Consider the following 27,288-nt stretch of genomic DNA (forward strand, 5'->3'; position numbering starts at 1 on the left):
CCTACAGTTTGATGACAGTCCTTTTGTCTGCGTTTGTTTTAGAGTGCCATTGAGTCTCTGTTTGGAGCTTCACTGACCGGTGTGGCCTTCTCTCTGTTTTCTGGTCAGCCTCTCACTATCCTGGGCAGCACTGGGCCAGTTCTAGTTTTTGAGAAAATTCTTTTTAAGTTCTGCAGGTGAGAGAGACTCACTTTCAATAGAGTGTCACTCCTTATAGTTTTCCTCATTTCTCCTTATTCTGTACCTCAGCCATTATTCTCAAATGATATAATTTGCAATTAGTGACTGTTTATATATATGTATGTATGTATGTGTCTGTCTGTGTGTGTTTATTTATTTATTTATTTAGTTTGTTTATAAGATATAGATTTTTATTGCAGTATTACATTCTATTAATTCAGTTCAAACGGTTCATCTTAATGAATCAATTCAGTTTATATCGCTGACAAACTCGTGATTTAATGAAATTATAGCACTCAGATGTTTATATGAAATATCAGCACTAACCGTTTGTACAAATGATTGGCTTGTAACAAACTATTGTATAAAAAAGTTTTAAATTAAGTGTGACTTGTCACAGTGCAGTCATTGCTTGGCATTTCATCAACTACCCATTAAAAAAGTTTTAGTAAAGAGTAAATACTACTCAGTCTGTTCAGATGTCAGAGATTGTTTGGAAATGCTGATTTTTAAACTATACATACCGTGGTGCCATCTACTGGTGCAGAAAAGAGTTGGCGCAGCGCTCTGGACATACAAAACACATTTAAGTTCAGCATAGCCTCATTTTAATCCTACTTGTTTAATCCTACTATTTGAAGTGTTTAAATATGCGGCATTTGCTTGGCTTGGTTCTATATTGAAGTGAAGAAAAACACATTGAATAATCCAGACAGTAGAAGATATTTATATTTCTTCATTTAGCAGATGCCTTTACAAAGAGCAACATATAACATGTCTATTTGTCTCTCTACAGTGACTACAATCTGTCCTACCTCCCTCTGCGCACTAGCATTGGCCTGTGGACGGCCTTCTTGTGCCTTGTGCTGGTTGCCACAGACGCCAGCTCTCTGGTGTGCTATATAACAAGATTCACAGAGGAAGCCTTCGCTGCTCTCATCTGCATCATTTTCATCTATGAGGCCTTGGAGAAACTCTTCCAACTGGGGGAGATGTACCCTATCAACATGCATGACAATTTGGACAACCTCACATTTTACACGTAAGGAAGTGTTTTACTTGGTGTATAAATAGACCATATATTCAGAGGCTAGATTAAAAATAAACTTGGCCCGTTAATTCTAATTATTTAATATTTTTCCCTCAGATGTCAGTGTTCACCTCCAGCCAATACCACAGAGGAGATGGTACTGGCATGGAATCAGTCAGGGTTTACTCCTGAGACCATTAACTGGAGTGAGCTTAATGTGAAAGTAAGCATTTCATATTTTCAGACTACAGTTGAAGTGTCTTTTAACATGAAATACTATTAACGGCATTTACACATTTACTAAACATTTTAATTTTTTCATTGTTTTCTGTCCAATTTCAAAAGACATCAGGATAGGTGTCCAGTTGCCAGAATCTCGTTTATTAGTAAATGATGACTAAACTACTTCTTAACAGCATATTTATTTCTAAATCAAATCTATATGGAACCTTTAATAAAAGTAAAATAATTTTCATTTTTTGTTCAATAGAATTTCTTGATCATCGAAGCTTGACCTGTTTAAAATATCACCTAAAAAGGAAACACTATATGCATTTATATTTCATTTAATAAAAAACTATGAATTTTTAAAAGATGTTAATCTTTTTGACAACCCATTGCATTTGTATCCATATCTAAATAAATAACATCTTTAATTATTATTTGTTGTAATTGTCATTTTCTCCCTCTCTTTAAAGGATTGCAAGGTACTCCATGGCGAGTTTGTGGGTCCTGCTTGTGGATATAATGGCCCGTACATCCCTGATGTATTGTTCTGGTCAGTCATTCTCTTCTTCACCACTTTCTTCCTGTCATCCTTCCTCAAGCAGTTCAAGACCAAGCGATATTTCCCCACTAAGGTCAGTAGAGTCATTCCTCCACCTGAACATGTGCTGATACAGTGTCATTTACTCTAACGTTTAGTTTCCATCCTCTACAGGTTCGCTCTTCCATCAGTGACTTTGCAGTTTTTATAACCATCATGATTATGGCCTTGGTTGATTACTTGGTGGGCATCCCCTCTCCTAAACTACATGTCCCAGATAGATTTGAGGTACTATGAATGGTATTTTCTATTATTTTTTATTTTTTTGTTCATCGTAATCTGACGAGTCATTAAACCCAATGCAAGAAAACATGTTTGGCTGGTTTTAGGGTTTTTGGACTTTTGACCTTTGTTTCCACTCCCCCAAATTTGCTCCATGTTTATTTTACTAAGAAAAGTTGGAGTCAATATTTCTCAGAGAAGTTGCTTACGCAGCTTTATATCTCCTAAAAGAGTTGCAATGAGTGTATCATCATCTGAATGGTCAAATTTGTTGTAAGCAGCCCAAAACAAACAGAAAACACACTTAGCAGGGTGTAGTTGACTCTAAAACCACCCCAGCTGTTTCTGTTGTCTGTTATCATGCTGGGCTTTGACTATTGATTTAACCTCTCTTGTCCTGTTTTTCTATAAAGCCTGCCAAGACCAAATACATTAACATTGCCATATTCAATAACATGCTAAAACTTACTATTCTGAGAGTTATCATGATTTCCACAAAAAATATTAACCAGCTGTTAATCAGTTTTCAACATTGATAAAGAAGTTTCCTGAGCACCAAAATAAAAAATAAAAGCACTTGAAACTAAAATCAATCATTTTAAATGTTACAAGGCATCACAACATGATGTAATGTATGAAAAACTGAAATTCATTTAGATATCTGAAAAAGATTGAACTGTGTTTTTAAATTATTATTGCTTTTAAAAATTGACTATTTGAGTATTAAATCACGACAAAGGTGATCTAGATGTAAAAATATGAGAAAGGAGCATGTACACAACAACCAATAAATAAAACCATTTCTAATGTAGGCTGATAGCCGAAATGGCACAACAATTGTGCATCCCTAATAAATCACATTTTATGTTCATCATAAAAAGAGTGTTTTTCTTCTGTCCCGTAGCCCACCTCTAAGAATCGGGGCTGGCTGATCTCACCTCTGGGTGATAACCCCACATGGACGTTAATAGCAGCAGCCATCCCTGCCCTCCTATGCACCATCCTCATCTTCATGGATCAGCAGATCACCGCTGTCATCATCAACCGTAAAGAACACAAGCTCAAGGTCAGTTGAACACCTAATCCAGCCTATCAGAGCACTGCAGCGGTGCTGGTGCTCATGGTTCTGTTCTGCTGCAGAAAGGCTGTGGGTATCATCTTGACCTTTTGGTGGTGGCCGTGATGCTCGGCGTGTGTTCTATGATGGGCTTGCCCTGGTTCGTCGCTGCCACTGTCCTCTCCATCTCTCACGTCAACAGCCTGAAGGTGGAGTCGGAGTGTTCGGCCCCGGGAGAGCAGCCCAAGTTCCTGGGCATCCGTGAGCAGAGGGTTACCGGGCTCATGATCTTTGTGCTTATGGGTCTCTCTGTCTTTATGACATCTATTCTAAAGGTACGCTTAGTTTATAGTGCAGAATTTCTTTAATGAAATGTATGCAAGTCTACTGTATCATATTTGATGCACAAAAATCTAAGGCCTCTAAATTATCAACATGATCAAAACTTTGCTGAAAAACCTGTTGTACACAATCTACTTCATGCCTTCTGTCGTCTGATTGATAGCTTTTAGTATAATTCTAAAAAGGTCCTCCTTCATTTGTCCTTTTGCTGTGAAATCTTTACTGATTTAATTCAAAATAACATATATATTATAAAATGTAAAAATACTTAATATTTCAAGATGAACACTTGCTGAACTGAAGCAATTTAGGTTTACTTGATTATCCATACATCACTTTTTGGAAAAATCATGTTAAAAAATATATTAAGTTTTATGCAAGTTGTCTGCTACAGTGTACTGTTATAAAGATCTCAATGATTTACAGATTTACAGTTTGGGCCTCTAAATAAAATTGAGGTGTTATTTTCCACATTCTCCTATATCATACTATATGAGCCTTAAAAACCTGATGTATCGAATATGATACTCTATAAAAACATACGGTATTTGCACATTTTAAATATTTATTTGTTTTAATATTTTGTTTAAACTTTCATTTAAACAAAAATTCTGACTATTATTTATGTCAGGCTTTACAGGGTTAATGGTATTTTTCCCCTTTTTTTCTAATATCTTCATAGTTTATACCAATGCCTGTGTTGTATGGAGTGTTCCTCTACATGGGTGTGTCCTCACTCAAAGGCATACAGGTTAGTGGACTTTCATATTCACAATACAGGATTGATGGTCTTTTTCATAAAGGCAGCTCAATCTAAGATGATGATGAATTTGTGGTCATGTTGTTTGTATTCATTGCTCTGCAGTTCTTTGACCGTATTAAGCTGTTCGGGATGCCTGCAAAGCACCAGCCTGACCTGATCTACCTGAGATACGTGCCGCTGTGGAAGGTTCACATATTCACAATAGTTCAGCTCACCTGCCTGGTGCTGCTGTGGGTCATCAAAGCGACTGCTGCCGCGGTGGTCTTCCCTATGATGGTAAATATATAGTCTCACCCACTCATATGTACCCTTCACACCTGGCATTAACATGCAATTTGGCTAAAAAAGATCAAATACACAAAAGGCATTTCCAATGCATCTCAGATTTGATTGGATCATGTTTTGCCACACAAAATTTAAGTTAAAAAATGTCGGAGTGCATTAAAAAACTTTATGGGTGCAATGCAGTTTTATCAAGTAAAACCGTAATGAAGTGATACAAGGATACATTTACAAGGAAAATAAAGAACAGTTGGTAACATTTTACAATAAGGTCCCATTAGTTAATGTATTAACATTTACACTGAGCAATAGCTACATTTGTTACAGTTAGTTATTATTCGTTGTTAATGTTGGTTAATAAAAATACAACTGTACTTTGTTTGTTCATCTCAGCTCAGGTCCATTAAATATGAACAGATTCAACTTTTGATTTTAAGAATGTATTAGTAAATGAACTTAACATTAACTAAGATTAATAAATGCTTTAGAAGTATTTTTCATTGTTAGTTGATGTTAAGTAATGGAACCTTAAGTGTTACTGAACACTAATAAAGAATAAGAACATTTGTAATCAATATCTAGGCCATGTTTTAGTCCAGGTTAAAATGTAAAAATGTTTAAGTTTCAAAATAAATAGCCTTATTAAATAGCCTGTGATGAACATAGCGAATACAAAAAAATGTAATGTCTGTTTGAAACATTTAAATACTGTCCAGAAGCAGAAACCAGCACCTGCTTTGTTCATGGGGTTTCTGGGGTATCGGCTGCATTTCTGCTGTTCCATAAGCGCCATCTGCTGTCATAGAGTAATAATCCGCCATTCTGTGTTATGTAATTAAATCATCTAATAATCAGGCTATATTGCTGTTTTTTCATCCCAATCTGAGTGAAACGTTAAGCCCTGTTAATAAGGATTAGAAGTTGAGAAAAAGATGCACTTTTTGGGTAGAGAAATTGGATTTCAAGTGTAATCCAATAGAATCCAGATTCCAATCCAAATTCTGTAGTACATAATCAGATATTGTTGATTTAAATGTCTTTTTTTTTTCTTGCAATGTGAAAAAGGCACAAGAACACAGCACTTTCAAAGTGACATATATAAATATATGCAACATAACTTCATTATTGCATTTTACTTGCATAGTTTTCTGAATTTAAATGTTTATTAAAAATGAAAGCAAATTTATTACACTATCGGCTCTCGGCTACAGGGTTAAGTACACAGTATACTCAGTTTAACCAAGTTTATTGCAGAATTTCCTCAAAAAGCAGCACAAAATTGGATTCGGTCTATGCATGCTCGTAGATTGCATTTTGAAATGGGTATTTTTTGTTAATCTTCATTCAGATTGCACTGCTCATCATCCATTGTTGCATTTTTTTTACTCAGTTCTTGTATTCATCTTCTGTAGGTTCTTGCTCTGGTATTTGTGCGGAAGCTTCTAGATTTCTGCTTTACGAAGAGGGAGCTTAGCTGGTTGGATGACCTAATGCCAGAAAGCAAGAAGAAAAAGGAAGATGACAAAAAGAAAAAAGCAAAAGAGGTATTTGATCAGTACTTAGACTGAAAATTTAAAGATGGCTCTCCTGTACCTCTTCATATGCATTTAACATCAATGTGATGCTTTGTTTTACTTCTCCTGATGATAAGCAGATTTAGAATATTTCTGAAGCTCCATCTTAATAGATTTTTTTTTACTAAGCACCTTTCTTGTCTTAATGTGTCTGCCCAGGAAGCACAGCGCATGATGGAGGCAGGACGAATAGAGATCCCCTTTGATGGTAGTGGTCACCTGGGAATCCCAGTGAAGGCCCTTAAAGTCAGGTTGGTGATGGTTCATAAGTCACATACTTAAAAATTTCACGGGATCTCTTTTATACTGCAGCATTATAAGCATTTCTTCTCATAAGGCATTTCTTTGTGTGGGTTTCTTTTAAAGGGTAACTCTCGCCAAAATGCAACCTAGGGTCTTTTTGTTAATCTACCCGAGGCAAACTTTCATTTAAAAGCATAATTAGAATAGAAACGCCACTTTTAAGTTTGACCGTATTTTTGTTTTTGGTCAAATTGCCTTTTGAATGGGAGTGCTTGGGGCACTACTAAGAAGGCTCGACACAACATGAAACTTTGCTTGAAGTATCACCAGGGGCTCTACACATGAACTCGAGCATTGAGAACATTGTTTGTGAAAACAGAGTTTACTAAAAAGAAAGATTTTGAACAACTCACTGTAGCTGTGTCCGCCGGCATTTTGGCAGTCAAAAATAGTCGATCTCCGAATGTGAATGAACTGACTCTGAATTTTAGTATTGTTTCTTAACACAAACAATGTTCTCAGTGCTCGAGTTCATGTGCAGAGCCCCTGGTGATACTTCGAGCAAAGTTTCATGTTGTGTCGAGCCTTCTTAGCGTTTTAAAAATAGCGATTTTTTTTTATGCTATCATAGAAGTGCCCCATTCAAAAGGCAATTTGACCAAAAAATAAAAATACGGTCAAACTTAAAAGTGGCGTTTCCATTCTAATTATGCTTTTAAACGAAAGTTTGCCTCGGGTAGATTAACAAAAAGACCCTAGGTTGCATTTTGGCGAGAGTTACCCTTTAAGCAAACAGTGTTGGCCTCATTCAGTAAGTTTTGACCTGTTTCTTTTGAGACAGATCTGACAGTGTAGCCTCCGGCGCCTCATATGAGGAACACACGAGCGGAGTGGTTGGTCTTTTGCTTATACGCAGGCCTGTTTGTGTTCTTGTTCCTGCATACTCCCTCTTTACAGGGGCAAATTCCAATCTGCGTTTTTGCACCCTTGAAAGGCACTTTGGGAAGGGGATGCCATTGGAAGGGGTGTTACAAACTGAATCCCTTTATGTAGGGCCCTTCCACAAGTCTGTTAGCGAAGGGAACATGTGAAGGTCACCTAAAGGAAGTATGGTCATGTGACCCAGGGTGACGAATCCTCATGATCCTCATGTGATAGAGTTTGAGTTAACATGTATAAACAGTTATTCAAGCTGTTTTGTGTGATATATTACACACATTTTTGTCAATTTTAAGTTTAAATAAGTTTCATAGGTAAGAAATGTGTTTAATAGTAGATGCGTTAGGTAAATGTGACTATATGCAGGGCCCGAAGAAGAGAAGTGCCCTGTTCCCTCCAAAGTCCCCACTTCAAAGGCTCTCCCTTTCGGAGTGAGTAGGGCATAGGATGCTTTCTTCCGATTGGAATTTGCCCCAGTTCACGATGTTAATCATCACTTATATTTGATTAACACAGAGTATTTTGCACATCACCGTGTGAGTGCATGGTTACGAGTCTAAATCTTCTTCTGACAGCTTTGCATTGGTTAACAGTGGTGGGAAACTACACACGCACCTCATTCAACTCATCCTTTAACAATGCAAAACAGCTTCAGATGATGAGTGTTGCTTATGATTTACCTTGAATGCTCAGTAATCGACATTCCATGTGTAAACCAGTGCTTAATAATATCTAAACAAATTAGACAGGCCACTGACGGGCTCATTGACAGACCACTGTTTGACTTTGACCAATACATTTGTTAGACTTCACTAACAGGTTTCAAGAGCATTTTACTCCATGTCGGAAGGGTTAACTCCAGAGGTGGAAAGTCCAGGTTCAGAAAGTAAAAGTCCTCCTCAGTATTTTGTTCCAATCACCTGGATTTGCTAATTAGCACAGTTTTTCAGCCAGGAGATACTAGCTAATTAGAACTAATTAGTGAAATCAGCTGGCTAAGTTCATGAGTAGAATAAACATATGGCAGGACTTTTACTTTCTGACCCCTGGACTTTCCACCTCTGGTTAACTCTATTTACAGAATTATTAGAGGCATTAAAATTAGAGCAGAGACTTTCATTAAACATTCAAATGACAGTTGAAGTCAAGTTATGTAAATTTACTCTCAAGGCCAAAGTAATCCACATTGTTACACATGGCTCTCTAGATTTCTTGATACTGACTGGCCAATTGTGCAATTATGTGGTAAGATATTTTATGATTAATTATTATTAAAATTATATTCAAATTATACACAAATTATCAAATTTGTGTTCAAAGTTAAACCAGAGGTTTCCTCCATGATGATTAAACACAATTTAGACATACTGTACAGTACCATTCAAATGTTTGGGTTCAGTAAGATTTATTATTTATTTATTTTTAAAGAAATTAATACTTTTTTTTTGCAAGTATCAAAAGTGACATCTGTTGTAACATTATGGCTGCGTCCGAAAACTTAGGCAGCTGACTTGTTGAGACTGATTTCGGACAGACTTCTGAGGCAGCGTAACGGTTTAATAGGATTGTGGGATATCAAAGGCAGTGAAGGATACATCTATGCTGCCTTCAAAAGGTATCTCAGGAGACAGGAAGTGAAGCTAACATTGGATTCTGACGTGCCTTGAAGCCTTCCTACCTTTAAATGCATCCTCCGAAGGCAGCATTTATAAGCTTTCGGACGCAGCATATAAATGGCTTTACTATTTCAAATAAATGCTGTTCTTTTGAATTTTCTATTCATCAAAGAATCCTAAAATGTATCATGGTTTCCTCAAAAATATTAATCAGCACAACTGTTTCCAACATTGATAATAATAAGAAATGTTTTTTGAGCAGCAAATCAGCATATTAAAATGATTTCTGAGTTATGATGCTGAAAATTCAGCTTTTCCGTCACAGGAATAAATTACATTTAAAAATATATTCAAATAGTTTTCTGTGTTTTTGATAAATAAATGTACATTTGATAAGAATAAGATACTTACTACTTTTTAAATAACAAATTTTTAAATGGTAGTGTAGTTTGGTATTATTAAACCACTAGTTGCACTTTAGGTTGCCCTGTGAATGTGATTTTGCTTTCAAAGTCCAAAAAACTTTGAAAGTGTTTTTGTTTTGTTTGTTGTTTTAAGTAGTAGTTTGGGAAGGTTGTCCATTTTGTCTCAGATTTGCTTCGTGTCCTTTTCATAGTTACTTTATCTAATCTAGATGCAATAGATGGGCCTTACAGAAGAAAAACAATGTTTCGTTTTTAGCAAGGGAGCAAATAAATCTTTGAAATTCTGCTGGTAGAGATGACTTAATCAAACATGCTTTGATTACTAACATGACATATTGCTTATGAACAGGGGTGCACATCATATTTTTTCACAACACTTAACGTACATTTAAGACTTAATTTAACTCATTTAACTGTGCTTGCGAGGATACTCGACAAAATGGGCATTTTGGCATAATTGTACTGTCTGAAGCACTGTCTGAAGCGCTTTTCTGTGGGCACGAGTGTGCGTCACACAGACAGGAGATTCACAGACGCGCGTGCCAGTAGTTACACACTGTTCTCTCTTATCACGCGCGAATGGTTTTAAAGCATTTGCTTAAATTAGAGCATTATCATATATTGTAATGCTAGCCAAAGGATGACGAAAAAACAGATACTGCGTTAATTGCGTAAAATATTTTTGTTAAACTGAAAAAAATGTATCGTGTGCATTAGCGAGTTAATTTTGACAGCACTAATAATTAATGAACACACTTGTTATCATCATGATTGCCAGAGATGGAGAAAAGTCCTACTCCATTAAGTAAACCCTAAAAATGTTGGTACTCTAAAGTGCTTGCCTCCACGTTTTCTGCTACGCATCTGCTCACCAGTTATGCGCACCCCTGCTTATGAACATCATTACGACACCATTAAATGCTCACCTCTGAAATGACATGAAGGGTCTGTGCTGGGAGGGTTTGTCTTTTGTACATCTGATGTTTTGTTTCATGCTTTATTAATCAAATGGCCATCAAGCACAGTGCTGGTGAACCGTAAGAGATAAGAGTGTGATGAAGTGTGTCCGACCAGCCGTAAGTGCTCTGATGTGTCTTCTCTACAGCATTGACCCCTCTGTGGTTAACATATCTGATGAGATGGCCAAAACTGCTGTGTGGAAAGCTGTTGCCATGAGCTCTGACAGTGCCAAAGTATTGAAACATAGTGCCAGGTAGCCATTCCTAACCTCTGACCTCATCCCTGTTTTAAACACTTCTCACATCACAATACTCTGCTTCCTCTCATTGCTTCAATGCACAGCCTGTTTCCTTGTCTAGATGTAAAAGCTGTAGACCTGTACATTTTAAACAGTAAAGGCCTGTTCATCAATTTTTCATTTGAATGCATATCATTGCATTTGATTCAGTGCAAATACTTAGGTAATGATGGGTTTATAAATAATTTAAGTATTTTTTGTTAAGGAATAAAAAAATACATTTTGCCTCATTTGTTAAAAAGAAAAATGTTTATACACAAAATTAATATTTATATATATATTTATAAAAGTTATTAAGCCTTATTAGTTGTCAAGCCTTATTTTGATCTTTTTTCCAATAATTTTTAAATAAACAAAGAAATGTTATGTTATATTTGTATTCAATTAAATGTATAATTTTTTTCGACATTATATATATATACATATATATATGTGTGTATGTGTGTATAATTCTGAATATATATATATATACACACACACACACACATACATACAACTTTAGACTTTTATATGTTTCGATTAGACGCATTTGTTTTCATGTGACCAGGCCTTTATCTATTGTTTAAAAAGTATGCGTATGTGAAAAGTTTGTGTGTTGGATACGCTTTTGCACATTTCTGATGTCTGACATCATTTTTGTGCTTCATCTAATGTGATTATGTATGTTGCTAGTATGGTGGTGTGATAACATTCAGGAAAATTGTGCTAGGTGACTTTTATTGCAAATGTTCCCTTCATCTTTTCTCTTTGCGTTACAGTGAAGAGAAGACGGCTTGCATTAAGATCAGTGTGGAAGACGAGCAGGGGGATAAATGTGTGGATGCAGAGACGTCAATATGAGAGAGCTCACTGTGGACACCCTGCAGGGCCCTTCCCAGAGTCCTCTAGTTTGGAACAGTGTTGCTCCGTTCTGTGAGCCCTACCAACCTGCCTAAGCCAAGCCAAAGTTAGAAGTGCCCGATAGAGGGCTGAGAAATGAGTTCCAGGTATATTTATCTAAGTTTCTGTTTTTAACCACACCAACAAACCCTTTTTTATTTTGTACAATTTGTTTTTAATATGAATAAATCACCAATTTTTTTTCAGACATAGGGTATGTTATGAAGGACCCAGGCCTCTTTGGTTTCATATTTGATTTTGATTTTATTTTATTATTTTTCTCAAGATAGATATAAAGACAAAGTCTTTTAGAATTAGTTTTACACTCAAAAATCCTGTTTTTCACGGTACCACGGTTTTCAAGTCATCGCTTTAAGATGATTTTCTTTTCAGCACATTAAAATGCTGTTTGTTGCAGAGTGCTGCTATTTAAAAGAAACAAATGCACATATGAGAAAATGTCTCATTGAGACCAAAGGTAGTGACATTCAGCTGCATGACTGACCTTCCAAACTGATTTTGGAAAAAAAAAATAATAACGTGAAAAGCGAACACTTTAAAATGTCACACGAAGGACATAATAAACCTGAATGCAAAATAAATGATTATTATTGTACTTTAATTGTAAAAATGTCATTCCCACTGACGGTCTGACAGAATGCTTGATGATTTATGGACACATACTATATTAAAACGGAACAGTTGATAGCACAGAATGCGAATAAACTAAACAAATGTTTTCATTCATTCTTGCAGTCACTCTGAAAATGAATAGCAGGTCAGGACGATTAAAACTAGATTGTGTTATAGAGCCAAGCAATATCAGTTTTGCCCCCATTTTTTTCATGTTTACATTGTTTCTTTTTTAGTGTTATGAAATAGAATTTTGTATTGTTAGTACTTTTGATTTGTACAATGTGTTAATCAACTAATTTATTAACGGTCATTTAATGGTCAAGTATGCGGAGGCGATGGGGCAGAAGGACTGCTGCAGTGTTGTTGGCCTGTCATTTCTTTCCTCTTCTGTTAGCGCTGTTAATGTGCACTTTAGGTAGGCTTGCCATCACCACAACAACTTATTTAATCTAGAGCAGTCTCAGGAAACTTCTTTTTTTGCACTCTTTCCCCACACTACTTCAAATCCTCTCTGTTTCAAGATCGCATGTCCTCCTTTATGCTTTTTATTTGATGAGAAATGTCTTTTAATTTGAACACTGGACAAAAAAAGTGCAGCCTCTGCCCCCAACTCATTTTTAAAAGCTACAGATGTTGAAGACCCTTTTTTGCAATATTTATGATACTCCAACAGAGCAATTGCCATTTTATTTGATGTTGTTTTTATGTATTCTTTCAAGTTGCCAAGTGTAGTTGATTTGAAATGAGTAGAGTTTACTTGCAGTAGTGAACTAGCTTACTGTCCTCATGCTTACACAGCACTTCATAAATCCCACAATGAAAATGAAATACCTCTGACTACTACATGTGAAGGCTCTCTATGATTGTTTTTAAATCAGTAGGTTGTACACTTTTATTCTTGCGGTAAGTTACTTGCTAAATTTGATCGGTTAAAGTTGGAGTGCGGGTGGGAGTGATATTGAATATCTGGAAGATTGTTTTGTGTCATACACCATTAGTATCTTACTGTATAAGCCTCACAGTAGGACTCTGAACAAGTATTGCTGCCGTGGTGTTCTGAGCTTCTGTCTGCACAATGTATAATGTACTATTTCAGTTCAGACAGATATTTCCCTTGTGAACTGGCCAAATCAAGATTTAAATAGGAGATACATTGCATTTGTACAATACACAAACAACGGGAGAGAGTTGTCTTTTGTAATGAAGTTGTTTATTAAAGCAATAACTGTTTCTGTTGTCTTTAATCTACCGTGTGTTCATTATTTTTTCAATATTTCCCTGAATAGTCTTAATGATACTCTTACACGATGTAACTTGTAAAAAAAAAAAAAAATGGGAGTGAAAAAAACTCTTTCATCTTATCTGTTACATAATTTCATAAAACTATAATGATTTATAAGTTATTTCAGAGCTATCAGGAGGACGGATTTCGCAGGAAATTGCATTCATACCTATTTCGCCGGTTCGTCACATATCTATACACGGAGAAAAGTAGTTCCGGCTGTGGGTAGCATGAAGCCAAAAGTTTGTCGCAACGAACGAGAAAAAAATTACCAAAACCCTCATGAATCTCTGGTTAATTATATATAAACACACACACACACATATATATATATATATATATATATATATATATATATATATATATATATATATATATATATATATATATATATATGCGCCTCGAACCATTTTCATGTGTGCAGATTGGAGCAGAGCCGACGCAAAACCCAAACAGTGATCTTCCACAAGAAATATGTAGTTTTATTTTCAGTTAAATAGTGTAGCTTTAAAGACCCCTTTTCATATAAGTTTAATAAAATGTAAGACTTTGTCAAATATATGTCTGCTCTTGATATCAATTTACAAACAAAAAGAACTGTGGACTGCTTCGCCAGCTGAATTAACTGGCCACATTGTCCAATCCAGTTGATTAAAACAAATACTTAATGCATTAATATTTACACAAACAACAAAGACCCAATGAATGATTAAAATAACAAAACATTTAATTAGTGAAATACAAAATGTCTAGTACCTCACATTAGATAAAAAAAAACACACACGAGAACATGAATTCTTTGACGGTTCACACGCACATCAAATGAAATGTAAAGGGCACTTGAATTACAACAGAAAATATGCTACAAATTGATACCTTTAATAACTCCATGGCAGTGATTACAGTACCTCAGCTTGATTTTAAAGGACTATTATTATTCCGTGACATCAGAAAAGACAACTGAGATAAACTGTTGCATTTCCTGACAATTGCATTTCACTGGCAGATGGGAAATGAGGAGAATTCTGAACACTGGTAAACCTCAGTACAGAGAGAGAAAATGACACTAACATGATCCAAATGAAAATTCAGCTGAGCTTGACAACATTTTTAAACCATGAGATAAAAATACTATTTCAGAAGATAACTTCTCTAATAACACTGACCAAAGAGTAACAAGCATTTTATCTACAACAGATGACAAATAAAACTGAGTTGGTAGACTTAAAAAAAATAAAACTATAGATTATCATAATCCTCCCTTAAACTATATATATATATAAATGTAAATTTTAAAACTTTCCACAAAAAGGGTTTTACGAAACTTCACAGGTTAAAAATCCTAAAAGGAGTAAAATAAAAAGTGAAATGATTTAGGTCAAGTGAAACAATATTCTGGACCATATGCAACCAGCAGCACCATGGATGGCGAAAATCACAGAGATCCAGACAAAATGAATACATTTCAACAAGCATGAGAGCAGATGGTTAAGGGCAGATTTAATACTGATGGACTCTTGGCGGTGAAACACCTGATTCACCACAGTTTAAACATTTCACACAGTTGATCAAAACAAAACGGACACCAAAGTGGCAGAAGCAGGTCTCAAAAACAGATCTGACTTTTACAAAAATAATCATTGCTGTGTATATACACACGTATCAAAGACACAAAACAGTAACGTTGATGGAAATCTGCTGTTATCTCATATCTCTCACTGTTTTGGGAACTCGAAGGACTTTGTAAATGTTGTTGTGAAAGACGGTGGAGAAGTGAGGACGAGAATCCCTCGACATGAGAGTGCAAAGTGGCACTTTTCCTGCATTTTGGCTGTCCTCCACATCCCAGATCTCAGGCATGCTGCAGCCGGGCCTGGAGATTAAGAAGAAACACGTGTGAGATACAAGAAATTATGGAAGCTTGATTCTGCCATGAAAAAAAAAAAAAAAAAAAAGGTAAAGATAATTCTCCTCACAAATGCGAGTTTATATATCAAAATTTCGACAGAGAAACAAGTTGCGACTTCCGACTTCGTTTTTTTCAGAGTTGCGACTTCCGACTTCGTTTTTTCAGAGGACTATGTTTTTCAGAGTTGCGACTTCCGACTTTGTTTTTTCAGAGTTGCAACTTCCGACTTTGTTTTTTCAGAGTTGCAACTTCCGACTTTGTTTTTTCAGAGGACTACGTTTTTCAGAGTTGCGACTTCCGACTTCGTTTTTTCAGAGTTGCAACTGCCGACTTTGTTTTTTCAGAGGACTACGTTTTTCAGAGTTGCGACTTCCGACTTCGTTTTTCAGAGTTGCGACTTCCGACTACATTTTTTCAGAGGACTATGTTTTTCAGAGTTGCGACTTCCGACTACATTTTTTCAGAGTTGCGACTTCCGACTTCGTTTTTTCAGAGTTGCGACTTCCGACTTCATCACAATTATTTATTTATTTTTATTCCCTGTCGGAAATATACGGAGCCCCACACATGACATGCGGACAAAAATGTATAATTACTTTCCACAACTTAATTGGTTCTCTTGTTTTAGTAAATTGTAGCCACTTTGCATTAATTTGTTCCCTCGTTTTGATTAAACTAAAACAAGCGAACAAATTACACTGGTACATTGTACCATTTGTCCTATATTGACAAGTTTAAAGCAGCTTGCCCTGTCAGATGCTCTGACTACTGTTGCTGACTGACAGATAAATACTTGCGCTGTTTAATGCATTTGAGATGTGGTGCTTTCCTCAGTGCTTAACTTACATTTCACAGGTATATTCTCCATCTGTAAATGTTAGAAAGTCAAACAAATATGTCCATTTCACTGTCAGGAGAGGACGAGCCTTCTGCAAGTGAATCTCCGCTAAAATTCAAGCTTCCGTGAATGACCGCCACCACGCAACAATAGAATAGTAGCGCAATAATTCTGACTAAAATATACATATTGCTAAAATATTTGTTGTTGGAAACAATAAATGTGCTATGTGTGGAATTTTAAGCCTTCAAGTATATTTTTATGAAAATGACCATTATAATGGGGTAATTAAATGCAGGCTAATATAATTAGTTTGTGCTTTTGTTTTTATTTTCATTTTTAGTTTAGCCTTTAGTCAATTTAAAAACAAAAGCATTATTTTACAATGTTAGAATGTAATGTGATTTTAACCACCTTTTAGCACATAATATATTGCATAGCCTACATTACATTCACTATATTTGTTTCCATATCCTTCAATATCAACATTGTTTGTAGGATATCATTGGGCAGGATGTGAAATAAATTTTTTAATAAATACAGATTTTCTTTATCCAAATAGAAAAATGTAGAAAGTACCGAGATATATATCGTATATCGCCATTTAACCAAAAAATACAGAGATATGATTTTTTGGCCATATCGCCCAGCCCTACGATATATACAGTACAGGCCAAAAGTTTGGAAACATATACAAAATGTATTTATTTTTTTAACAAAAAAAGTTAACACTATACAAATATGGGATACATGCTGGGACAGAGAGAATGTTTTTGAAAGAAGTTTCTTCTGCTCATTAAGCCTGCATTTATTTGATCAAAAATACAAAAAAATGTAATATTGTGATATATTATTACAATTTAAAACAATTGGTTTTCAATTGATTATACTTTAAATTATCATTTATTTCTGTGATGCAAAGCTGAATTTTCAGGATCATTACTGCAGTCTATCACATGATCCTTTAGAAATCATTCTAATATGATGATTCATTATCAAAGTTGGAAACAGTTCTGCTGCTTAGTATTTTTTCATAACCTGTGATACTTTTTTAGGATACTTTGATGAATAAAACGTAAAAAAAAAAAAAAAGAAGCAAATGTTTTAAAAATATGAATCTTTTGTAACAACAATATACACTGGTCAGTAATTTGGGGTCAGTAATTTTTTTCTTTCTTTTTATTGAAATAAATCAATACTTTTATTCAGCAAGGATGTGTTAAATTGATAAAAAGTGATAAAGAAGCAGGGCCGGATCTACCGGGGTGGCAAATGCCACCCTAAAAGAAAGCCTTGCCACCCCTGCTGCCACCCCAGTTGGCAGCAACGAATTAAAAGTTATGGCCAATTTAACTGTAATTAAATTCAGTATATATACGTCTGCCATATGTTGCCACCCCTCAAAAATTCCTGCCCCCCTCTCGCCACCCCATAAATATTTTTCTAGATCCGCCCCTGTTCAGAAGATTTATATTATTAGAAAATATTTTTTTTATTTTGAATAAATGCAGTTCTTTTTAACCTTTTATTCATCAAATATATTAGGCAGCAGAACTGTTTCCAACACTCATCATAAATCAGAATATTAGAATGATTTCTAAAGGATCATGTGACACTGAAGACTGGAGTAATGATGCTGAAAATTCAGCTTTGCATCACAGAAATAAATGATAATTTATTATTTTAAATTGTAATAATATATCACAATATTACATTTTGATCAAATAAATGCAGGCTTGATGAGCAGAAGAAACTTCTTTCAAAAACATTAAAAATAGTAATGTTTCCAAACTTTTGGCCTGTACTGTATGTATATTTTTTCCCACATGTGTGGGGCTCCGTAGAAACAAGCTTCCATAAGAAATGATCAAACTCAGTGGTAGTAATTGAAAGTATTACTTGGAGCGTCTGGTGCACCATGAGTCCTCTAAGATGAAATAGTCCACCTGCAGCTTTAATAAGTTTCGCTTTACTTCCTCAGCTGGCTTTCGGCTGTACATGGAGTACACCATCTTTGTTCTTTCTCTGAATAATGACAAGATGAAATCAAACACTTTACACAGAACAATCTCATAAGAACATAATAATTGGACAAGTACTTAAATAGAGAGACAAAATGTACGTTAAATCATGTCTACCTCAATCCTGCATCTTCATAGTGTGGGTGATTCACTATGGCTCTGCCTGTGGACAGTTTCACACTTGCCATGGTGGGCATAGCACCAGCAAACACAGCATCTACAGGAACATTGCATGGATGCAGGAGTCAGAAATTGTTCATTAAATCAGTGGTTTCATTTTGCACAGTTAAAAGTGAATCCAAAAGACAGGAGTTTCTCACTAGGGCTTGTGTTGTCCTTGATCCACTCCAGGAGCTCTTCTTGAGGGAAGTTACTGAATTCTCCTATGATGCCCCATTGATTCTGCAGGTTGGCGAATCCTTGAACTGCCATGATGGACAATATTCCCACGACTGTCATCTGAAGTTTAAACTTCTCTCCTACCCAGCCAAACAGCTGCAGATGAAGAGCCAAAGAAACCAAAACATTAGTGAGTCCAACAGCATCTTAGATTTTAAAGCTTTTGCCCAAAACAGCTTTGTTGCATTCGGAATATTTTGGAGTGCGTTGGTGAAGAATAGAGCGTGAATGGTCGGGTCACCTGTCTGGAGCAGATTAAACAGGACATGATGCACATGTGAGGAGTGAGGAAGAGCTTCAGTCTCATGATGAGCACAGCCAGCACTGCAAACGCCACCAGCTGCAGACTGTGGTACACCAGCTAGAAAAACAATGGACACAACCATGACAAGAGAAATACAGCCTCTGGATATCAACTAGTACTCCATGAGTCACTATATATTATTGCTCATATTTTTTATGTATCATTTTGGTAAAAGCTCTCTTACCACTCCTTTCGCCAACACCTGGGCCCTGCAAGAGAGAGAAAAAAAAATATTGAAGGGCAAATTCCAATGTAAAACATAAATTTTGAAAGAAATGAATGATTTTAATTTTTTTAAGGTGAGGTGACAGTAAAGACATTTATAATATTACAAAAGATTTCTATTTCAAATAAATGCTGTTCTTTATAACTTGCTACTCATCAAATAATCATAATAAACTGTATCAAAATTTCCACAAAAATATGAAGCAGCACAACTGTTTTTAACATTATTAATAAAAATAAATGTTTGTTGAACATCAAATCAGTCTATTATGTAATGATGCAGAAAATTCAGCTTTGCAATAACAGAAATAAATGATATCTTAAAACAGAAAACAGTTGCTGTAAACTGCAATATTTCACAATATTACTGTTTTACTGTTTTGTTTTTATCAGATTAATGCGGCATTGGTGAGCATAAATAACTTTTTTTCAAAACATTTGTACCGAAAACATTTGCATGTTTAAATTATTATTATTCAGGATCTCTGTGTGGAGCTCACTGGCTGTTGTCAGACTCCATGTGCATACAAAGATCTCACTGGATTATTACAATTAATTGCAAAAGGAATGTTTGGAAATGTAAACTGATATTTCCTATTGACACACAATATATATATTATATATATATATATATATATATATATATATATATATATATATAATTTCTTTCCCCCTTTTCTATCACATTTCCCCACATTTTTTCTGTTCACCATTTATGTCCAAAACAATCATGCCAATAAAGTACTGTAGAATGCATGGAATACTAGAATAGAATACAAAACATAGAATACTTACTGCTCTGTTTCATCATCCTCTGACTTTTCTGCCTTCTCATTTTTGAGGAAAATGACAATATCCTGTACAGTCTGTCCTCAGGAAGCAAAATGAGGAAGCATATGCAGGGAGTATTAGTACGTAAATAACTTGGTTCCCCTCTATAAAAGGCTAAACTCTAAACTAACTGATAAACTCAGAAAACTGACGGAAAACCGTAAACTTAGAAGAATATTGGGGCAAACAGATAAAAGCAGGGCACACATAACAAAACTTAGGAGAGGGAAACCATCCATTATCTAAGAGAAAACAACTCACCCTTCCAGCAATAAAACCCACTATCAGCATGTTAACTGGAAGCAGCATGGTTTTGATGTACCGGATGAGAGTCTGAAAACACAGGAAATGATCTTGTGAAAAAGCTTTAAGGGGTAACCATTGACTGATCGCAAGAAAATAGATCGTCCTGATCACGTTGCCCACCTCTGCTTCAATGAAGTCAAACTCAGCTGCACACGTGTACATCATCGTGTCAAAGTCTTTGTAGCTTGTGAACTTGGATTTGATAAGACTGCTGATGTGGGCCTATTTAAAAAAAAGAAGAAAAAAAAAGTCAAAAGCCCTGAGAACTGTTTAAAGAACCCCTCAGGCTAAAGCTAACTGATGTTCACAGCAAGAGAAAACAGCATATGGTTCACAGCACGGCTCTCATTTGACTCACATCATCTGATGCCCCAAAGATCACAGAGAGCATGAATTTCAGGATGACAGTGGAGACCACCCATGCAAGACACTGCATGACCTAACAAAAACAACACAAATGTTTTTGGTTAGTCCATTTTTTTGTTAGTCAGGCACATTTTTATTGATGCATCAGCATACACTGGATGTGCTCTTACCCATGTGAAGATTCCAGGTTTGAACGTACCAATCAAACGGTCCCTCAGTGCAATAACCCCCTGAAACGAAAGAAGGTTAACCAGCAGAGCTGATGTTTCTTTCATAACCTGTAAATAAATATGGACGTAGTGTCCGTGATGTCACCCGTAGGTTTCTGAAGAGCATTTTTGAAGTCTAAAGTGGGCCAAAATGAGCTATATAGACCACTTTTTGCACCAGGCTGTAAACATGGGGGGTATATGGGATTAACTCCCTTTTGTTTAGTCTCTAAAGGCCAGTCGATGAATTGCAGTTTAAATCACTTCTATGTTGGTTTAAAGAGAGAGACAGGAAGGTTGCCGCTTGGTTTCTTCACAGTATGTTTGTCTTGGCGTGCGAGAAAAAAACTCATTAGTTCTTGAGGAAGCTCAAACGTGCTGCGTAACACGAGAATGAACCTCATTGGTTCTCCTACATCAAGTGAACATGCTTGAGCTTCCGTTTACCACAACTGATATGTGAGTTGATGAATGTTTATATGTGAATAAAAGCCTAAATTCAATCTGCTCATCATATTAAGCGATTGTGTCTCTTCATTAAATTTGGGCTAAACCACTCAATTTATATGGATTAATTTTACAATCTCTTTATGAACTTTTTGAAGCATCAAAGTGGTAGTTGTGTAGCTGTCAATGGAGGGACAGAAATCGCTCAGATTTCATTAAAAAGATCTTTATTTGTGTTCCGAAGATGAACGAAAGTCTTGTGGGTTTGGAACGACATGAATTATTACATGAGGGTGAGTAAATTACAGAATTTTCATTTTTGGGTGAAACTAACCCTTTAATCATGGATATTTATTGGCGCCTTGCATGGCTGACACCGCCGTCGGTGTATGAATGAGTGAGTGAATGGGTGAATGTGAGGCTATATGTACAGCGCTTTGGTGGCCATAGCCATAGGTCTGTGAAAGCGCTATATAAATGCAGTCCATTTACCATTTACCGTTTCACAATCATATCAGCTGCTGGTGTCCTTAGAAACCATCTATCCAGAGAAAGTAGCAAATGGATGTGAATGCAGTAATGAGACCTCACACTGTCCAACTCACCCAGATAGAAACCAATGAAGAGGCGTAGAAGGACGTCAGCAGCATCGAGTTCCCGAACATTAGCAGAAAACAGACGGCCAAGGAGATCTGTGAGGAGCAGTCAGTTCATCAGTGAATCAGAAAGACAACATGAGCAATATTGTGGCTCCATCAATTAAGTCTAGATTACTTTACATTACCATGTGTGTCACTAAGATGGACTGCATTTTCGTCGGACTCAGATATCCCAGGATATATGAAGCAAAAAGGGATGCAACCTGTGAAACACAAACATTCTTGTCATAGCATCCTTTGCCATCTTGCTGCAAAACAACTTTCTCATAAAGGTTTAAGTTTAAAACGCGATATTCCTGAGGTATGCAATCATGTTAGACTTACCTACAGTCAGTTTTCTTCAGACAAAAATATGATTACAAATTAGTATGTCTCTGGAAGTGAACTGTATACATTTCTTTTAGGAAACATACACTCCCGTTCAAAAAGTTGGGATAAGGAAGGTATTTCTTTTGAAAGAAAGACATTAATACTTTTATTCAGCAAGAATGCATTAAATTGATCAAATGTAAAAACATTTATAATGTTGCTAAAAAGCTTTGTCATCAGAGGAACAAATGACATTTTAAAACATTTAAATAGAAAACAGTTCGCAATATTGGTGTTTTTACTATGTTTGATTAACCCTAAAAACATAAAAAATCATACCAACCCCAAACCTTTGAAATGTACACTACCTTTCATGTCTATTATTTCAGGAACACTTTTATCTAGTGTAAAAGTCAGATGTAATTGTGTTCAATTTCAGCAGGACATTCAAGGATGAAAGGTTGCAGAAACTAAATGTTACATTTGGCTGCTTGCCTGTACTCCCTTCAAATATCAACATTTAGACACTAAGCATTTCGTTTGGCATGCTTACGATCTAGCCATTTCTTCAATCACTTACCTGGGTAAGTAAGACAAATTGAGCAAACTGCCAGGGCAGCATGAAGAAAACATTGGAGATTCCCAGAGCCATCATGGTATGCTTGCTTGGGTTCCTTGTCCTTCCAAAAATCGACAAATCTCCAATAAGAATAGATCTTAATTGTTTAGAATAATTCAAATCTGTCCTTATAATGATAAATAAAGTACATATCAACACAAACACAGCATTAAATTACATGTGATTTAAGTAAAAGTAGATGGGTTAGAGGAAAAACACAAAGATTGCTTAAATGTCTTAGGTGACTATATAAAATCTAAAAGAGCTTAAGCCATCTCAAAGTACAAATATAAAGAGTGAACGTGAGCATGAAAGATTTAATATGAAGTAGGAATACATAGGAATAAAGCAAGTTACCGGAGGATGCATGTGAGCAGAAGCATCTGCAGAACCAGGAAGGGGTAAGAGAAGCTCTCTCTCAGAGGTGGCGTCCACATGACCCGAGTACTCTGAGATTCAAGGGTTCAACACAGAGATGAAAGCTCTAAATACTAGGAGACTGTAGTGAAATAAAACACTATCCACACATGCTTAAGAAAACATCAGCTTTACCTCTCCATGGTTAAAGAAGAAACACATAACTGTGACAGTGCCACCCAGTCGACTGCCACTATAACAGCCAAAATAGAAAGTGCATGTTTTGATTTAGTTTTTGAAACAACACCGTTAGGATCAACCATTTGGAATCAAAACTGAACTTCTTAAAGATCCACTTTCTTCTGAATCAATCAAAAGGACTCTCCTCTGACTGAGGTGTTTAATGGGCCATCTAGGCTCTATTACCTTAGATATGTTCCATAAATAAAGAACAGACTCATCATCGCCCCATTTAACAGGAACACAAAGGTGACATAGAAGTATGCAGGGTCTCCCAGACCTGTGGAAAAGCCATTCAAGTAAATAAAATATCTGCAAAATGAACAACACAGTCAGTCACACATTCAATAAAATGGCACCTTCTGTCTTCACTTTTTCTCGCACAGCCAAAAACACTTTAAAAATAAACATCTTTGTGATGAGTGTGTTAGCAAGTGAAAAATTAGCAAGTGCAAAAATAGGCTTAAGACATTTCTAAAGCGCACATTTTAATTGTAACTACAAACAAGGAAACTTTTCAAGGACAGTAAGACAAATTAGAAGGTGATTGTAATAATAAATAAAGTTATCCCATTTAATAGTGTTATTTACAATGTACTCTACTTCAAAAGCTCAAATATTTAACAACAAGTAGATGTTTAGGTCAAACAAGGCTTCTCAAATACCTTCACAACTCTCCACTGGATCAAGACCCTCCCCTCTGTTGATGGTCCAACACATCTTGGTAGGGAACCCAAAGAAATCCATTGTGCTGGTGAATGCTCTGTACCAGCTGGCCAAGACCACCTGCAGTACAAGAGAAAGTTCATTTCAAAGCTCAAGCAAAAAATGTGGCATGAAGACATTTCATCGACATTCAGAAGATGGCAATCATCTTACCTCAGGGTACAAGTTGAACCTCTTTAGAGTGTTTATCACCAGAGGATATTCAGTAAGCCGGTCATTCATGATCATGTAAAGACCATCCATGAAGGAAGTAGCCTCAATGATGGTCTTGAAATATGAGTAATACAGTCCCTATAAAGGTGAAAAGTGTAACGTATACACACACACTGAGGTTGAACAATGAAACTGAAACACTGGCCAATATAGCATTGGGGGTATCATGCCTATATATGCGAAGCCTGGTGGCCAACCTTTACTGATATTACACATCGGTCCATGTCTCTATGGCTCAACTGTGACCGGGAAAGCAAGTCTTTGTGGTGTACCGAGAGCTATGGTTTCCAGGGTAATGTCAGCATACCTCCATGAAGGACGAACTACATCCAACAGGAGTAACTACTGTTGACGCAAGAGGGAGCTGTCTGAAAGGGATGTCCAGGTACTAACCCAGATTGTATCCAAAAAACATAAAACCACAGCCGCCCAGCTCACTGCAGAATTAAACGCACAAATCGACTCTCCTGTTTCTACGAAAATGGTTTGTCTGGAGCTCCAACAGAGTCAATATTCATGGTCGGGCTGCTATAACCAAACCTTAGATCACTCATGCCAATGTCGGGTTCAATGGTGTCAACAGTGCAAATCTTGGGCTATGGACAATGTGAAACATGTATTGTTCTCTGATGAGTCCATCTTCACTGTCTTTCCCACATCCATGGGAGTAATGGTGTGGAGAAGCCCTAAATAGGCTTAACACCCGGACTGTTGCTGCCAAGATTGAAGCACAGCGGTGGATCAGTGATGCTTTGGGCTGCAATATCATGGGATTCTCTACTGAGCTTAACGGGCGCGTCACTGCCAAGGACTACTGAACCATTCTAAAGGACCGTGTGCACCTAACAGTTCAAATATTGTACCCTGAAGGGGGTGCCGGGCATCAGCATGATAATGCACCAATACACAAAGCAAGACTTGTGAAAGAATGGTTTGATGAACATGATAGTGAAGTTTTAATGTCACAGCCACCAGATCTAAATATGTTTGAGCTACGTTGGGGTATTTTGGAGGAGGAATGGCTCAAAATCCCTCTGGCCACTGTACAGGATTTGTATCTGTAATTTCCCAGATGAATTGATGCTGTAACCCAAGCCCATACTAATATATTATTGTGGTCTGCCAGGTGTTTCAGATTCATTGTCAAACCAGTGTATATAAAACATATATACATTTACACACACATATGTGAATTCAAGAAAGAAGTAATAACCATCTCCGTTCGAAAAGCCATCTCCTTTTCCAAGGACGACATGTGTGAAAAGTGTCTGTCATTTTCAAATAGACGTGAGAGATGATACCTGAGATATACAGGACAATTTATTTATTTATTTAGTCTTCAGAGGAAAATTATTATCAGTTTTAAAAGTCTAAAGCTACTTACCAATGTAAAAAACCCGCAATAACAGCTGTGGAGAGAAATATATCCGGTTAGGCGACTTTGCCCAGGTCAGACAGACCGCTACGTGGCCACATTCATTGGAGGACTCTTATCTGACCAACCAAACTCTAGTCTCTAGTAGATGACGTGTAGAAATTGCCTAGTTTAATACAGATTCATTATTTGAATCAATTAACATTTTGTGTTAAAACTCTGGGTGGTTGTCATGAATAAATCTTAGGAATTGTCAGTAACGTTACATGTGTGGTCATCATTGGCTAATAACTGAAGTGAAATTAAATTTGATTGGTTGCCAAGTACAGTTAACATGTGAGCATTCACAAATAACCCAGATTTTATACTGGTAATTTAGTGTAGTTTAAGAATAAAAGCTCTATACAACTTTGTTGTTTACCAGCCGAGCTGCTTGATCCTGAGAACATGCTAGATGCTAAATAACCGTTAGCTACCTAGCGGCTAAGAAACAAAGCCTTACCGAGAACCAGCACAGTTATTCCTCTTGCAAAAGCAGATGGGCTCAACCCCAATTTGTTTCTAATGAACCCAGCAAAAAGTCCGTTTTTAGTCTGGTAAGCCGAGCCTTTCCCATCTTTCCCACGCCTGCTTTTCCCCGAGACGGACTGACTCCTGTCCTTCTCGCTGCTCTGGTCCTTGACATTTGGTTTTCTCGTTTTAGCTACCATGTTTTCATATTTCTGTCCGTAATAGAGGAACAACAGGAGCGTAGATACGCGATACAGTCAGTTGTTTCACTCTTCCAAACGCCTCACATTTGTGTCTGCACAGTTTGAGAGCTCTGGGACTTCAGTGATCTGTTGAATGAAGCGGGCATCGCCCCCGTCTGGACGCAGCGCTCATCTGTCAGCGTCACTTACCATGGCAACGCGATTAAAGACCTGTGGGTAGCCATGATGATGGTAAAGAATCTCGGCAACCAGCGTCAAACCAATCGGTAACCATCACGAAGACGCATTTAAATAAAATGCATATATTGGTAACGTTAGATAACATAGCCTTTAAATTACATGTAGCCTAGGGGCGCGGTTTTTATTCTTGTGCGAGTCCTCATCAATCATAAAATGTAAAAGGCAGACATATTTTTTTCGTGCATTAAGACCCCATTTGTAGGCTACTGTGTATAAATATGTGTAAAATAATATTTGGAAAATATTTAGTTTCTATTACATTGCATTATTAACCGTTTTACTCATACTGTGCCGTTATATTTATTATTAATGTATTTAATTGATTGGTCTATTTATAGCCTACGTCTTTTCATTCATTCATTCATCCATTTATTAATTTAATTTAATTTAATTTAATTTAATTTAATTTAATTCGTGTGAAAACCCCT

At 36.4% G+C, this 27,288-nt stretch overlaps 2 protein-coding genes across 17 annotated transcripts in view; one reads left to right on the forward strand and one right to left on the reverse strand.

The window, feature by feature from the left end:
• slc4a7 (solute carrier family 4 member 7) overlaps nucleotides 1–13,511 on the forward strand; it is a 49,319-nt gene extending 35,808 nt beyond the window's left edge. For 7 of the 16 annotated variants that reach the window (XM_079894421.1, XM_079894423.1, XM_079894422.1 and 4 more), the window contains 13 exons: nucleotides 43–176; nucleotides 977–1,222; nucleotides 1,328–1,433; nucleotides 1,909–2,070; nucleotides 2,151–2,264; nucleotides 3,163–3,324; nucleotides 3,399–3,650; nucleotides 4,340–4,408; nucleotides 4,523–4,696; nucleotides 6,115–6,246; nucleotides 6,436–6,527; nucleotides 10,605–10,712; nucleotides 11,516–13,511. In XM_079894421.1, coding sequence (XP_079750547.1) covers nucleotides 43–176; nucleotides 977–1,222; nucleotides 1,328–1,433; nucleotides 1,909–2,070; nucleotides 2,151–2,264; nucleotides 3,163–3,324; nucleotides 3,399–3,650; nucleotides 4,340–4,408; nucleotides 4,523–4,696; nucleotides 6,115–6,246; nucleotides 6,436–6,527; nucleotides 10,605–10,712; nucleotides 11,516–11,597 — 1,833 coding nt within the window. In that variant the 3' untranslated portion in view covers nucleotides 11,598–13,511. Of the gene's footprint in view, nucleotides 1–42; nucleotides 177–976; nucleotides 1,223–1,327; nucleotides 1,434–1,908; nucleotides 2,071–2,150; nucleotides 2,265–3,162; nucleotides 3,325–3,398; nucleotides 3,651–4,339; nucleotides 4,409–4,522; nucleotides 4,697–6,114; nucleotides 6,247–6,435; nucleotides 6,528–7,360; nucleotides 7,413–10,604; nucleotides 10,713–11,515 lie in introns of all 16 variants that reach the window. The other 9 variants (XM_079894425.1, XM_079894424.1, XM_079894429.1 and 6 more) reach the window with 3 other exon arrangements.
• Nucleotides 13,512–14,012: 501 nt separating this feature from the next.
• Nucleotides 14,013–26,781, reverse strand: dpy19l1l (dpy-19-like 1, like (H. sapiens)). The gene is made up of 22 exons (XM_079895770.1): nucleotides 26,410–26,781; nucleotides 25,917–25,941; nucleotides 25,746–25,833; nucleotides 24,473–24,610; nucleotides 24,259–24,379; nucleotides 23,780–23,873; nucleotides 23,549–23,606; nucleotides 23,354–23,445; nucleotides 22,958–23,057; nucleotides 22,194–22,271; nucleotides 22,015–22,101; nucleotides 20,924–20,983; nucleotides 20,746–20,826; nucleotides 20,508–20,609; nucleotides 20,343–20,414; nucleotides 20,046–20,116; nucleotides 19,210–19,234; nucleotides 18,963–19,082; nucleotides 18,643–18,817; nucleotides 18,440–18,539; nucleotides 18,201–18,326; nucleotides 14,013–15,427 (listed from the first exon to the last, which is right to left on the reverse strand). Exons 1-22 carry the CDS (start codon nucleotides 26,615–26,617, stop codon nucleotides 15,256–15,258), a joined length of 2,193 nt encoding a protein of 730 aa, XP_079751896.1. The 5' UTR covers nucleotides 26,618–26,781; the 3' UTR covers nucleotides 14,013–15,255.
• Nucleotides 26,782–27,288: the final 507 nt, after the last annotated feature.

Source organism: Squalius cephalus (genome assembly GCF_949319135.1).
Source record: "Squalius cephalus genome assembly, chromosome: 15".
NCBI classification, from domain to species: domain Eukaryota; kingdom Metazoa; phylum Chordata; class Actinopteri; order Cypriniformes; family Leuciscidae; genus Squalius; species Squalius cephalus.

Bases quoted from the DNA above. Each gene is read 5' to 3' on its own strand.
- dpy19l1l (XM_079895770.1), bottom strand. From the start codon at position 26,617: ATGGTAGCTAAAACGAGAAAACCAAATGTCAAGGACCAGAGCAGCGAG. The intron at 23,607-23,779 runs GTAATAGAGCCT...TGGCTGTTATAG, and splicing joins ATTTATGGAACATATCTAAG to TGGCAGTCGACTGGGTGGCA. The intron at 18,818-18,962 runs GTGACCCGACCA...CTTCATCTGCAG, and splicing joins GTTTAATCTGCTCCAGACAG to CTGTTTGGCTGGGTAGGAGA.